The sequence below is a fragment of the Lissotriton helveticus genome, chromosome 12 (assembly GCF_964261635.1).
Source record: "Lissotriton helveticus chromosome 12, aLisHel1.1, whole genome shotgun sequence".
In the NCBI taxonomy this organism is placed as follows: Eukaryota; Metazoa; Chordata; class Amphibia; order Caudata; family Salamandridae; genus Lissotriton; species Lissotriton helveticus.
Window position 1 is genome coordinate 447,217,001 of NC_136073.1, and position 14,353 is coordinate 447,231,353.

General features: G+C 40.2%; 1 protein-coding gene across 1 annotated transcript in view; it reads left to right on the forward strand.

Annotated features, from left to right (window-relative positions):
• Window positions 1–14,353, forward strand: part of SLC12A4 (solute carrier family 12 member 4) — a 546,284-nt gene that overhangs the window by 316,389 nt on the left and 215,542 nt on the right. The window contains exons 12-14 of the mRNA XM_078670770.1: window positions 3,761–3,935; window positions 7,620–7,738; window positions 13,822–13,920. Coding sequence (XP_078526896.1) covers window positions 3,761–3,935; window positions 7,620–7,738; window positions 13,822–13,920 — 393 coding nt within the window. The remainder of the gene's footprint in view (window positions 1–3,760; window positions 3,936–7,619; window positions 7,739–13,821; window positions 13,921–14,353) is intronic.

Consider the following 14,353-nt stretch of genomic DNA (forward strand, 5'->3'; position numbering starts at 1 on the left):
GTTAAAGTGAAGAACACATGAGACAATTTCGTACATCGGGCTGTAGTAAGCAAAATGCAAGCAATGCGTAGTACGAATAATTCTCACAAAAAAAGTAATATTTATCAAAACTGGCTGGAAGTGTTCAATAAACCAAAGATATATGCACAAAAACATCCGCCGTCATTACAAGGCCAAGATGAGGAGAAAATGGCAATATGAAAGAGTTAGTCATGTGGCTCAAAAAAAAAAAAACATTAAAACCACCAGAGAGAAAGGCATTGGAAGAGCTCTCCAAATGTTGCACTTATAAACAGTGATGCTACATAGTACTGTTAAAGACATCTTCCATTGCGGGGAAAAAAAACACTACAGAGCGTATTGCACACTCACAAAATGGCAGCCGCAGCACTCCGGCCGAACTGAGGGGAACAGCAATTGCCCAAAAACGAACCTGCCCTCACATTGTAAAGCGTCGGAAACACGCCACTTTGGTCCCGGTGGTCTCCGACGAACGTGAGCCGTTTTCGGCGAAGGAACGAGGGCAGGAAGTGGTCCCTTCGCGCCGAGTCAGCTGTCGCCTCCGCGGAGCCTCCCTAAGATGCGCCCATCTTGCCGCCGCGCGCGCCTCCCCTTTACTCTCATTCTACTACAGTTTTTTTATGGCAGGGCTTCAACGTTCAGTTTTGTCGGCAATCCATTTTTGCACTTATCGCCTCGATTTCAACTTCTGCCACTGGACACAGAGCACAACATTCTTATCATGGGTCCACATTGCTTACTTCTTATGATCCTAGTTTTACCATACAGCAACTAGCTCCTCACAGGCAATCTCTTCTGGGTAGGAGATGTAACTTTGTGCTGAATTAAGGAGAATGAGGATAAAGTGTGGCAGATACAGCTGCATAGTTTGACATCAGGCATCCTGCCACTAGGATGATATCTGGGTATTTTCCAGCCTGCCTGGGCAAAATCTGTGTGCAGGGTTGCTGCACATACTAAATGTACTCAATGCCATTTATACAACTATCAAAATATTGATGCTGGCGCCTTCTATAGCCAAGCACACAAACTCTTGATTTAGGGGCTTTGCCATGAATAGACCCATGGTGCTCTTTACCAGGGTGAATCACTCTTCAACCTATACCACAGGGCTGTAATTACAGCTGCTGGCTCCCTTGTTCAGGGTGCTTACATCACATGAAACAGGCATGCCTGAGCCTGTACTCTATAAGGCACTGATGCCAGCAATTTCAAATTGCAGCAGCTAACTTCTCGCCCACCCGTAGAGTAGTCTACCCTGTAAATGTTAGCAATATGTGAATTGATTATTTTGGGTACACATGTACATCTCATGGTATGAGAAAAGTCCTGCATTAATCCTGTTTCAGCCAGCAACAGAAGTCACAGGCCTAACTGGAATTACACGATTGTTGATAAATCTGCCGATCTGACTCGATTTGCCCTAAGTCTGCATCTGCAGAGTGCTCTAGGTGAAATATCATAAAAAAATGAAAAATCGGAGTGCGATAAGGGCTGGAATTCCAATGCCCCCACTTCCATAACTCCTTGTATCTAATGGAATCCTGACCATCCCCACCTAAAGCCCGAGTAACCTTGCACTCCAACAGGCTGACACAGTAAAACCCTGTATTTTCTAAACGTATTTTGGATGCTAGATGATCTAAACACAGATGTAAAGCTATAACCTGCTTCTATCATTTAGCCATTCACAATAATATTAATCTAACTTTTTCGTCTTTTTTTATGATTTCTTTTGTGCAACCTCTTGAAACATCGAGTGTGGGAATGTCTGGGTAGAGAGAGATTGTACAAATAAATCCATATTTCTTCCAATACGAGGGACAAAAACGATTGAGAATGGCTGGCTATTTCTGCCTCTCTGCTGAAAAGTCAAATCTGGTTGAAAAATAGGGACAGCTCCTCCGTTATGGCGGAGGAGAGAAGTCCCAATCAAAGAATAAAATTATTCTAAAACCATTTTATTATCGTTTTGTTTTTCTTACTGCCAGCCGAGGTTAGGGCAGGGCCATCCTGATGAGCATCACATCACAATAGTGAGGGGTGTTGGGCGCTTGTTAGTGTGCATGTCAGTTTGGACTTATGCGCACTTACAAGTCATGCACTTATGTTTCTCAAACCCATCTTGGTTGCACAGCCAGATTGGAGAAAAGCCCAGAACTCCCTATTCCTGAGCGAGCATCAAGTCAGCCCGCTCAGGCCAATCACAGTGCTGCTCTCATGCTTGTAAAGAGTATTACCAGCATGAGAGCACCACTGTGATTGTCCCCTGGGAGCCTGTGCCGTTTGACCAGAGTTGGGAGAGGAGCACAGAGGCGGCGGTCGCAGGGGCAGGCATGTTCGCGTTGCCTCACCACCCCAAAATTAGAGCAGCCACCCCTGGTGAAAAGAGGCCTGGGGGGGGTTCCCTCCTTCTAAAGTCCCATCCCGACCGTGTTGAGCTTTGCCAAACTACCCAAATGTCAGTAGCTCTTATTGAAGTTTAGAATGCTTTATTGAAGTAATAAACAAAGTTATCCAATATACTCAATATTCATTTCGACCAGCAATATCCTTGCCCAATTGTGGGTAGTGTTTGCCATGACAGCGCAGGCACTGTAATACCAATTTTGAATTTGCTGTTCCCATTAAGGGGCTGAGCATTTTTTGCCTGGACCGGTCTCCCTGTGAAAGTGTGTGTAGGTACAACCCCATCAGCTGGAGTCCTGTTGAGTCCTCTCCAGTCCTTGCTGCACATTACCTAACTGGGGAGTCATTCGGCCTTGTTGCAGATGTGGCTTAACACTATAAACATCTACTAAGTAACTTAGATGGGGAGTTCTTTGAATGCTGCGTCTTTGCAAAGAAAACCTCTCAAATGCCGTCTTCTCTTCAAACACCGGTGCAAATCAGTCACTTAGAATGTCATGCCTTGTAAAAGAGGAGGTGGAAGTACAGGTCTAGAATGAGTAAATAACAATGTTCCTACAGGACAGGAAAAATAGTATCAAATGAAATAGTAATCAGCTTGTGCTTCAAAGCCTACCGCCAAACTCAAAAAGAACTACAACCCTTTTCCGTTTTACAAACATTATTTGATTCTTGAGCCAAATAAAACAATTAGGGATGGAATTCGATTGATTACTCTTCCCTGAGACTCTTCAGAAAATAATAAGCAGTAGTCCTTCTGTACACCCCTTAAGGATATTACTTCAACAGGGGAGGCAAGAAATGCCTCCGTTGGATAAATATCCACCCAGAGGGCACACTGGCAATATTCCTGCATTAGGTGGCAGCCAACTTGGAAAGATGCCCTTCTAATATGTATGTTAAACATTTATGCCAAGTGTATTGTGTCATTATTTTAACTTAAGAAAGAATTTCTTGATGTTTTGCTGCAACCACATGCTATTTCAAAAAATGAAAATGCAATTAATTACCACACACATATATAAACCGAAGCAATCAAATTCCAATGGCAAATCAGAGCCAATTTCATTCGGTATGGCAGGGACCTTCATTTATAGCTTTTCTGCTGTGGTGAGTAGAGGGGTTGACATCTAGGTCTCGCCTTTCTGTAATATGATTGCTGTAACTTAATGAGGCCAACTTGGCGGAATGTATGTTCTCACAACCCAACCTGAGTGGGCAAATTGTAAGCAGCCTCATGCACATGCTGGCTCCTTCTGCCACCTATCAGCATGCAGCACAGCGGATGTGTAAAGTGAAAGGCTTGTAAACGATGAATCTTTTTCTCCAGGTATGGTGACGCTGTGAACAAAAACTTAGTTGTGGGCATCCTGTCTTGGCCTTCTCCCTGGGTCATTGTGATAGGCTCTTTCTTCTCCACGGTTGGAGCAGGGTTGCAGAGTCTTACAGGAGCCCCTCGATTACTGCAGGCAATAGCCAAAGACAACATCATACCATTTTTACGGGTGAGTATACTCTAAACCCTTTCTTTCTATTTAATGTTCTGCAGCTTTGAGTATGTTTGCTCAATTAATACAGCATTGAATTAATATTTGTATTGAATATGACCGGAGTATAATGTGAAGTAATTGGTACCTTTACAATGTCTGCCACCAAGATCTATGTTGAGGAATTTTTTTATAAAATTGTTGGGATTGTTTTATGTTTTGATTGTTCAAGGTATGTAGAGTTGAGCAAGTTCTCTTAACAGAAATACTGGTGTTCATGGAGAACTCAGGCAATTTTCTTTCCCCCTATGCATACCACTGACGTTGGCCTCCATTTTGGATTGTGAGGCCAAGAACTATATCTAGTCTGCAGAGTTGCAGTTTCTTCCAGATTCTAAAAAACATTTGAAGTGCGTTGCTGCTTGAAGTAATCGTGTGACAAGATAATGAATAAAAGCTTTGAGAAAGCATATATTGATGTAGGTCTGACATAGAACTCCATTTAAATTTTGATATTTCAGAATAATCCGCCGTGGACTGGCAAAGTACGAGTAGAAACAAAGAGACCGCTGTCAAAAAACCTGATTTGTTTGAGTCTCCATTTGTCGCGACATGCCTGAATGCACGTGCCCTAATATTTTGGTACAATGTGGCACTAAGGAAGTTTGCAGTCTTAACCCTAGGCATGAACAAACATGGAACATTTTTAGCACTCATATAAACATTTGTGAATTTGTACATAGCCATGGATTTGTTCTATATGAGACCAATGAAGAAACGCACAATGATTTTGGCAGTCTTGCATATTCCTTCATGGTGACACACTATAAAACATAAGTGAGGAAATGAGTAAACAAATGATAGGGCTTTGAGCAGGTCAGAAGACGAAGTAGAAGAATAAGGATTTATTCACTTTGTGTGTGTGCGCCTCGAGGTTTGTCTTCTAGGACCTGACTGAAAGAACTGCAAGAACCAGTTTCCTAGTTGGACCCAGGTCCACAGGGCTTCTAAGGCCAACCTCTGTGGGGAAAATTGTCTTACTGCTGGAAGACCTAGACTGTGAAGAACCTGAAGGCCAAGATGGACATTTTGCTTCATTATGCATGTTGCATAGCCTTTCAAGCCAAAAGCTTTTTAGCATTCCCAGCCCTTACCTAAAGATTGCATTAGCTATTCGCTCACTTCCTGATTTCCCAAAAAATAATCATCAAAATGCGAACATATATATGGGCGGCCGTCTTCATCCATTGGTCTATTCCCATTTTACTTCCGCCCTCTAAAGCATGCAGGCGGGGCACTGGGCCAGCCTACTCCATGCATTGGCTATCTTGTACTATAAGTGACAGCATTTTGCCTGATTGCAAGTGAGCACACTTGGCTGTCAGGAAATTATGTTTTAGAGCAGGTGTGCTTTGGCTGCTCCATTCCATTGTTAATAAATTTTGTATGCGTTTGGCAATACTTTAAGCATATTCCGTATGTTTGCAAAAACAAATGTAACAAAAACGTTGCTTGTTTGGAAATCCAGACCTATTGGCTCCGTCAGTTTCTGTTCCATTTTGATAGCACATGAACGCCTTTTGTTATTATTTTCTTTGTGTCTTCTTGCATGACGTTGGTGAGGACCTTCACTCTCTCTGGTACTTTATATTGTTGTTGTATAGGTCTGTTACATGCAATATATCACATATTGTTTCTAAGAACTGCTTTGCAGCTCACAAGGCAATGCTAACTGTGAGCCAAAGGGTTTCCCTCTTTGACCCATTTACCGCTGTGAAATCATCTACTTGGGGAGCGTGAGGACTGTCAACCACATCTCTTATGGTCGTGATCGCTCTCCATACCATACAATGGAATTACTATCTGCAGGGAACTTCATACACGTTTTGGCTGAAAGTGCAGTTTACCAAAATTCACTTCAACGGTGAAGTAGCTGTGCTGTCCCATTGTTCAAAGGATTTCAAATGGAGGCATGCTTCTTCATTAATTGAGTTCCTTTTTATTTAATTCACTTGTATTCTGGGGGTCCCTGATGTAGGAAGTGATTTTCAAGCATTAGTCCTTGTCACACTTAACTTCCTAATTTGAAACCGTGGGCAATAGTGAGGCCAGTTCATACAGTGACCAAAACGTCTGATTCCAAAGTCTCTCTGGTCAAAGAGGAACACACAGGCATGTGTATTCCAACCTTACCGAGTTCAGTGTTGCATCTCATGTATGCCACATGCTTTTTTGACATTTAAGATGTTAAGATTTAACAATGTAATTTACGGTGTGCAGTCCTCAGGAGAAAACGTCTTTTACAACGCACACAGAACACAGCAACACATTTACATCGCTGTTTTTAAAATGCAATTCGTTGCAACGACATGCACTGGAGGGCGCTCTAGACTAAGGAATAGTGTAATTTACTATTCCAACACCTTCCCTACTGTACGTAGACTAGAGTTGGAATAGTAAATCACACTATTCCTAAGTCCAGCGCCCTCCAGCGCAAGTCGTTGTAACGACTTGCGTTGTAAAAACTGTGATGTAATGTACTGCGATCTAAATGATCGCACTGTATCATCATACATCCTCAGGGGAAAACGACCTTTACTATGCGGTCAAAATACAGCAATACATTTACATTACTGGTTTTAAAACGAAAGTCGTTACAAATACTTGCACGGGAGGGAGCTCTAGACTAAGGAATAGTGTAATTTACTATTCCAACACCTTCCCTACTGTACGTAGACTGGAGTTGGAATGGTAAATCACACTATTCCTAAGTCCAGCGCCCTCCAGTGCAAGTCGTTGTAACGACTTGCGTTGTAAAAACAGCAATGTAATGTACTGCGATCTAAATGATCGCACTGTATCATCATACATCCTCAGGGGAAAACGACCTTTACTATGCGGTCAAAATACAGCAATACATTTACATTACTGGTTTTAAAACGAAAGTCGTTACAAATACTTGCACGGGAGGGAGCTCTAGACTAAGGAATAGTGTAATTTACTATTCCAACACCTTCCCTACTGTACGTAGACTGGAGTTGGAATGGTAAATCACACTATTCCTAAGTCCAGCGCCCTCCAGTGCAAGTCGTTGTAACGACTTGCGTTGTAAAAACAGCAATGTAATGTACTGCGATCTAAATGATCGCACTGTATCATCATACATCCTCAGGGGAAAACGACCTTTACTATGCGGTCAAAATACAGCAATACATTTACATTACTGGTTTTAAAACGAAAGTCGTTACAAATACTTGCACGGGAGGGAGCTCTAGACTAAGGAATAGTGTAATTTACTATTCCAACACCTTCCCTACTGTACGTAGACTGGAGTTGGAATGGTAAATCACACTATTCCTAAGTCCAGCGCCCTCCAGTGCAAGTCGTTGTAACAACTTGCGTTGTAAAAACAGCAATGTAATGTACCACAATCTAAATGATCATGTTGTATCATCATAAACCCCCTTGGATTCTGTAGCAAGAACACAAATGTGTTTTTTGATACTGACCTGGTTAATTATTTTTGTGGAACTGTACTAATAGATATACATTAAAATACTGTGCTTTGTCAAGACCTGTATCAAAAACTACAAGGCTCCATTTATTTTATTAACTGTATTTCTTTAGGCAAAACAATAAAAGAAGTACGAGGAGATACCATTGTATGTGGAATACTTGTAGTGATTTTGTTTTTGCTTTCAGGTGTTTGGTCATGGAAAAGCAAATGGCGAACCCACGTGGGCTCTTCTCCTCACAGCATTAATTGCAGAGCTTGGAATTTTGATTGCTTCCTTGGACATGGTAGCACCAATCCTCTCTATGTAAGATAAAGACTGTCTATTGTGTAGTATATTTAATTTGCTATTCTGTGTTGGTGAAAATGATTTACATATAAAGCAGACTCTAGGGTTTGCCTAGTTGTGGAAAAATGCAGGTTTGTCAGTTGTCCCTCTGTAATTGGGTGCAATCTAAGCAATAGACTCGGCAAATCAGCTGATTGGTCCTCAGGGATGTGCTCTATAGGTCCAGAAAGGCTGACTCTCGTGAATTGTCAATGAAAGCATTAACAGTAAACTATTTCAATCTACGACTCATAGTATGTTAATGTATCTTTTGTGTATATTTTGGAATCTGGCAAGATTTTTTGGGACATGCATTGTACCTCCTGATTTAATTCCAGCGTATTTGTTATCCGACAAATACATGCTACACTGTCTCCCTAGGACATGATGCGTGTAGATCAGCAACAATCTCGAGTGCACCCCATCAACATGCACTGAATTTTTCCCTGCCATCAGGCTGGACCATTTCTGCATATGTAACATGACAGTAAGAAAGCAGCTCACATCAAATTTTTGTATTCACATCATTGTTTGAGTCTGTTAGACCGCTTTTTAATTCAATTTATTTACACTCCACCTCACAAAGGTCATCATCAGATTTTCTACCACACATCTTAAGTTAGGATGTTCGGAGAAGGATCTCCATTTGTTTGAGAAATGTTCCTTGCTTTTTGAGAAAACGTTGACTAAAAACTGCTGCAGAATCTTCTAAGGACTTCATCTAGTAGACAGGGCTATTTCAATTGAAGGGGTGTAATTCGAATGCACCTCTTTCCTCTAAGCTGCTGCACCTCACCCACCTGGATGTGGCTTGAAAAGGTCGACTCTTCTCTACAATTTCTCAAGCTGACTTTTTTTTTCCTACCACTTTACGTTTCTTTGAAAATACATGCAATCATTTCACTTCAAAATGTTTCTTAGAGCATACCCATAAACCTCAATGTATCCTCAACCCGTCCTTTATCCATAATCCATCCTTTATCCATAATCCATCCTTTATCCATAATCCATCCTTTAAAGCTGTGGACGCAACCAAGCTTCTGCACAAGATAATGTAAAACAGAAAGAAACTACTGTTTATTTTACCTGCAAAACAAGCTTTCATGGAGGTTTTCATCCATTTTTTTTGTTTTTAAATCGCATGAAAGTGCAATCTTTGAGAGTCCCTCTCTTGCTCTTTTTTCCCTCAGCCTCTCTTGCTTTCTCTCCCTCCCTCTCTCTCTCTTTCTTACTGTTACTCTTATGCCACTCACTCCTACATACATACTCATTGACAGCCTTGCACTTCCGTCAAATTAGAAGATCTAAACCTGTCCTGGACATCTTTAGATGAAGATCTCAAAGGTGAACCAACTGATATCCACTAACTTGGTGCAGGTCTTTATTCTTGGCATTGCAAAAGGGTTGTCAGTCTGTAGTTTCTGAATTTTCCAGCCACAAGCCTTAATGTTTAGCTCTGGAATAGAGCCACCTATAACTTAAGAAAAAAGAGAACTACATTAGTATCGTCAGTCCCCTCCAGAGTACCATACTAGTCAAAGTTTAACCACTGCAACGGATCTTCCAAATCACATGTTTTGGCATTTAAAAAAAGAGTGGAGGTCCTGTTGGTTTTAAATAAGTTAAGACTTCCAGTGAGCGCTGCCTTAGCCAGAGTTTTACTTTCTGACCATTAGAAGCTTTCACGCTTTTTGCAATGTCCATAACTTGGAGCTAAATATGGTAAGATGCTTGTCCTAAGTTATTTGTATTGCTGAAGCTCCAGCTTTCAGGCAATGTTGCCAAATATTATGTGTTAATAAAGAGAGTGCAGCAGATTTCCCAGGCCATATAGTATTTTGGGGGATTGTCCTGATTTACTTTGCAATGCACCTCTCTGCTGCTTGCAAATCAGCCTGCACATTCAGTGGTAATTATTTGTCCACCATCTTTTAAACAGCTTTGAGTTTCTCTGTTTCCTTCAATTTGGTCTCTTCTTGAGCAAAAGTCTTTTGCCCATCAGTCTTATCAGATCTAAAGCTCTTACGAAGAAGTTGGTGGTCCTTTTTCTTCCTCTTTCGCTTTAATTACCAATGGCAAGGCTGAGCACTAGGTCGTGGACTGCATCCTTGAAAGTTGTCAAACCCAGTCTTTGCTTGTCTGTTGATGTTGTGAATCATACTTTGGTGTAATGCTTGGGTTATGCTGGATATATTTGTCATATTTCTTGTACCAAATGTTGGATTAGTCGCTATTTGAAAATCAGACGAGCAAAAACATGTAACCAACATGTCTGCCTGCTCAGATAAGTCACCAATAGTTGTCCAAAGCTGAAGAAGGGAGTTGCACTTCTCTTTGGTTGCATCTGCAGACTTTGGCACTGCTACAGTCTCTATCATCAACATTCCTTTGAACTTTTCTTTGGTTTTTGGGACAGCTATTTATTGACTAACATAATGTTGCGGTGTCTCCGTGATACATTCCTCACTCTATTTTCACCCCCTCAGACAGGATGCAACCTTTCTGCTTGCACAGATTTCAGCCCTCAGCTGTATAGATCCCTGGCTTGTGTACTTCATGCCATCTAAAGACACTTGAGATGATGTGGCAAGGGCCCAGCCTGACAATATCTGTAAGGGTGGGAGCAGATGCATAGATTGACAGTTCTTGTAAATTTGTCAGTGTGCATCACATGAATAAGCGATATTCAAGTCACAAGACCGTGCCACTGACTTCAAGGTTCAGCCATCTCACTAGGAGAATCTTGCAGATACTTTTCCTTTAATTTAAATAATAATTGAGACCATTTCATTTGACACTAGTAAGGGACAAGAGCACTCCTGCACACCCAAATGTCTAACATATATGATTTAACTACACATACTTCATGCCTGCTGTGAAGGGGAGAGTACTGTATAGGGTCTCGGAAAAATGATCCAAAACATAAGTTGGTCCCACTGAAGCACAATGAAGCCTCAGAACTTAGTGGGGTTTGAATCCGCACTCTCCCGTCTACTAGTCGATAATGCAGGCACACTATACTTGCTATATTTAGAACATATTCTCTCAGTAGACAGCATAGTCTAACGAGAATAATTGGATTTGGTCAGGGATGGTATTATTATTCCAACTAGTGTCAATGACTAGCAAGCAGGATATATTTGAGATTGACAAAGGATTCTGCAAAGCTGAAATGTGTCTCTCTGGTCACAGGGTCGAGGGAGACCCAAGAAAATAAATAATGCCGTATCCTTACAGCCTGTGTACATACCTTTTTCAATTGGAGCAGGACTGGAGATATATATATATATATATATATCCAAAAGACCACTGCACCACTATTGAGGCACCACACACGGGCCTGGTTAGAACCTTTTAATCAGCAAGTTGCAGGGAAAAAACAGGCTCGCTCTCCACAGTGCAAATAGTCCAAACATGTTTCGGGCTTCCCTAGCCCTTGTTCACTGGTATTCGGGAGGCACAGCAGCAAGATTTGTTGCCGCACCTGCGGCGCTTAAATGATAGTCCCGCACACGGCCGTGTGTGGTGCATCAATGGTGGTGCAGTTGTCTTTTGGATATAGATATATATATATATATATATATATATATATATATATATATATATATCACTGAAAAAAACAATAGGTTTCTGCCACGTTATAGTTAGGAATTAGCATTTAAAAAACCTTAGAAATTCACTGAAAAAACCATAGGTTTCAGCCACAATATAGTTAGGAATTAGCATTTAAAAAACCTTAGAAATTCACTGAAAAAAACATAGGTTTCACACATGTTATAGTTAGCTGGACATTTCACTCATACAAAACCATTGAAATTCCCCCGTTATAGTTAGTTCAGCTAACTATAACATGCGCGCCCGCAATGCACTGCTGATGACGTCACATATTACATCACTCATGACATGGTCAGTGCCATCACTCATGACATCACTGATGACATCACTGATGACATCATTCAGTGAATGTGTGTATTTCTGAAAAATAAATATTTTTAAATATGTATATCTAAAGGTCGATGGAAGAATAAATGGGTAAAAAAGTGTCTAAATGGATGTTTTTTTTGTAAAAATTATTGTATCTGACTTATTAAGTGTATCTTAGGGAATACATGTATTAGCGAGTAATGTTTAAATATGTAAATATCTGTATCAGTGTCTCACTTTGTCTATAAGTGGCTGCATGGGTTGGTGAGTAGCAACATGAGTGTCTATATGGGTTATTAATTGTTTTTTGAGTATCAGTATGAGTGTCTGTATGGTTTGGTGGGGGGTATTACTTAGCGCATAGATGCATGAATGAGTGACTCACTGTTTGTATGTGTTTTGAAGACCGCATGTGTGCAGAACTGTATGGGTGGATGAGTGTGTGTATGGGTGTGTTAGTGAGTGTATGACTGTCTCAATAGTATCTTTATGAGTAACTACATATGTTTTAATCTAGCATATGTGAGTATTGATGTATATAAGTGATTATTTGTGAGAGTGAGAGGTTGGAAGAGTTCCTGTATAAATAAGTATGTGTTTCTATAAGTGATTGTTTAAGAGAGTAAGTATGTGTACGTTTCTGTAAAAGTAAGTGTAGTGGTGTGTGTATAGCTGTATATGCAAATAAATGGATGTTTGATAGTTTATTTGCATGTGTGAGTATGACGCATGACGTCAGTGAGTTTTGACGGTTATTGGGCAGAAGCAAAGCTTTCCATCCAAGCGTTAAGAAGTCATGCAGTTGACGCATGTGCAGTTCCATTTCCCACGTTTAGCAGCCATTTTAGTTTCACTCGGGTTACTTATTAGTAAAACACATAGGCAAGCTTCTCCCTTTTCTAGTAAGTGTAAGATGTCATGTAAAATTGGTAATACAAACGTTATTAGTAATTTATTACGAGGTTATATGAGAGGATTAAATCTGAGCAAGTTGCTTATTTGCAAATCCTTGCTCCATCACTGCTGCAGAGTTAATATTTATTTTTTTCATCCTGAGGGCTAGAGCAAAAATGGAGAGCCCGATAGGGACCTGTCTCTGCACCTGCTTTTTAGAACTGCCGGTGCTTCCCAGCGGCAGAACCCGTCCCACTTAAAGCCCTGTGTTGACCTCTTTTTCGTCCGTACCACCTTCATGTTATGCCCTGTTTGTTGATCTCATTCTCATTGCACAGAATATGCGAACCGCATTTCAGACCAAAATACCTAATGAATTCATGCATTCATATACCGTGAAGTGCAGTACAGTCTCTCGAAATGGCTTTTGTTATTACTCGCATTTCCAGATGTACCCTGTAATTACAAGATTCGAAAATGTTAAAAATAATTGCATTTCCCAATGATTTTAAATGACACATCTCCGACCCTTTTTCTACCCTTGTGCATAGGAAGTAAACAACAGCGCAGAATATAAGATCGTAAATTATATTTCAGTTGTTAAACATAATTTCTGCCTCTTGAACAGACATGGGTTTAAATAGTTTAACATTTGCGGCAACCAAGAGATGATGTAATTTCGTGATTGATATTGGTCTTGTAAACATTAGCTGATAGGAATGCGGAGTGCGGGGTATTTTCACCGCCTTGTTCATAATAAGGAATGCGTGTAAATATCTTTTCGTAGCAACTAATATTGTCTTCAGTTTTCCTGTACTTGAAGAAGGAGAATCAAAATCCGTGATTTTAATTAGTTTCATTTTTATATTTGGTATATCCGAACCTTGCTTTCTGAAGCAGCAGCGTGTCTATAAGTAAAATTAATAAATATGCATGTACCAAAGTATATAGAAATTAGGTAAGTAAAATGCACTAATAAAGGTGCTTGTACCAAAGTATATAAAATGTAAGTAAATAAAAAGCAATACATAATAAAGATGCATGTCCCAAAGTATAGAAAATGTAAGTTCCATTAAAAAAAAAAAAAAAAAGTTCCAAAGTCCTTCAAATCTCAAAACAAAATGCAACACCGAAGATTTATGGAGGAATGGAAAAAGGCCACCTAAAACCCTTAGGAAATGTTTGAATGTATTTTTTCTATTAAGGGAATGGCGTTAATTTGTTTTTTTTATTTTTTTTTGCAGGTTTTTTCTGATGTGTTATCTGTTTGTTAATCTGGCTTGCGCTGTGCAAACTCTCCTCAGGACCCCTAACTGGCGGCCACGGTTTAAGTACTACCATTGGTAAGGCTTTCGAGGGCAGTTGCCATTAGCAACGTGAAGCTTGTTTATTTATTTATTGCAACTCTGGTCCCCTAGCGTCAGAGATCACACTCCTTTGGGTGGCAGCTTGTAAAATGTGACATACCTTGTGCTCACATAATAATGCTAATAAACTAGAAGGGGATAAAATAGTATAATCATTTTTTTAATCAATTTGAAACAATGATATCCCTGATGCTGCGCACATAGAATTTTCTTCCTTAATGATTTATTAATATGTTTTATGAAAGAGAACAGAACAAATTCTGTTCTAAAGAGAGCTACTGTCTGGTAAGAGTTCGATTCATTCCCAAATTCAAAGCGCTCACCTGTTTACATTCCTCTCCATTTTTTCTTGTAGTGCTAGTGTGTTCGTTTTACAAACCAAATCTTTTGCGTTTAATCAGTGGCAGTC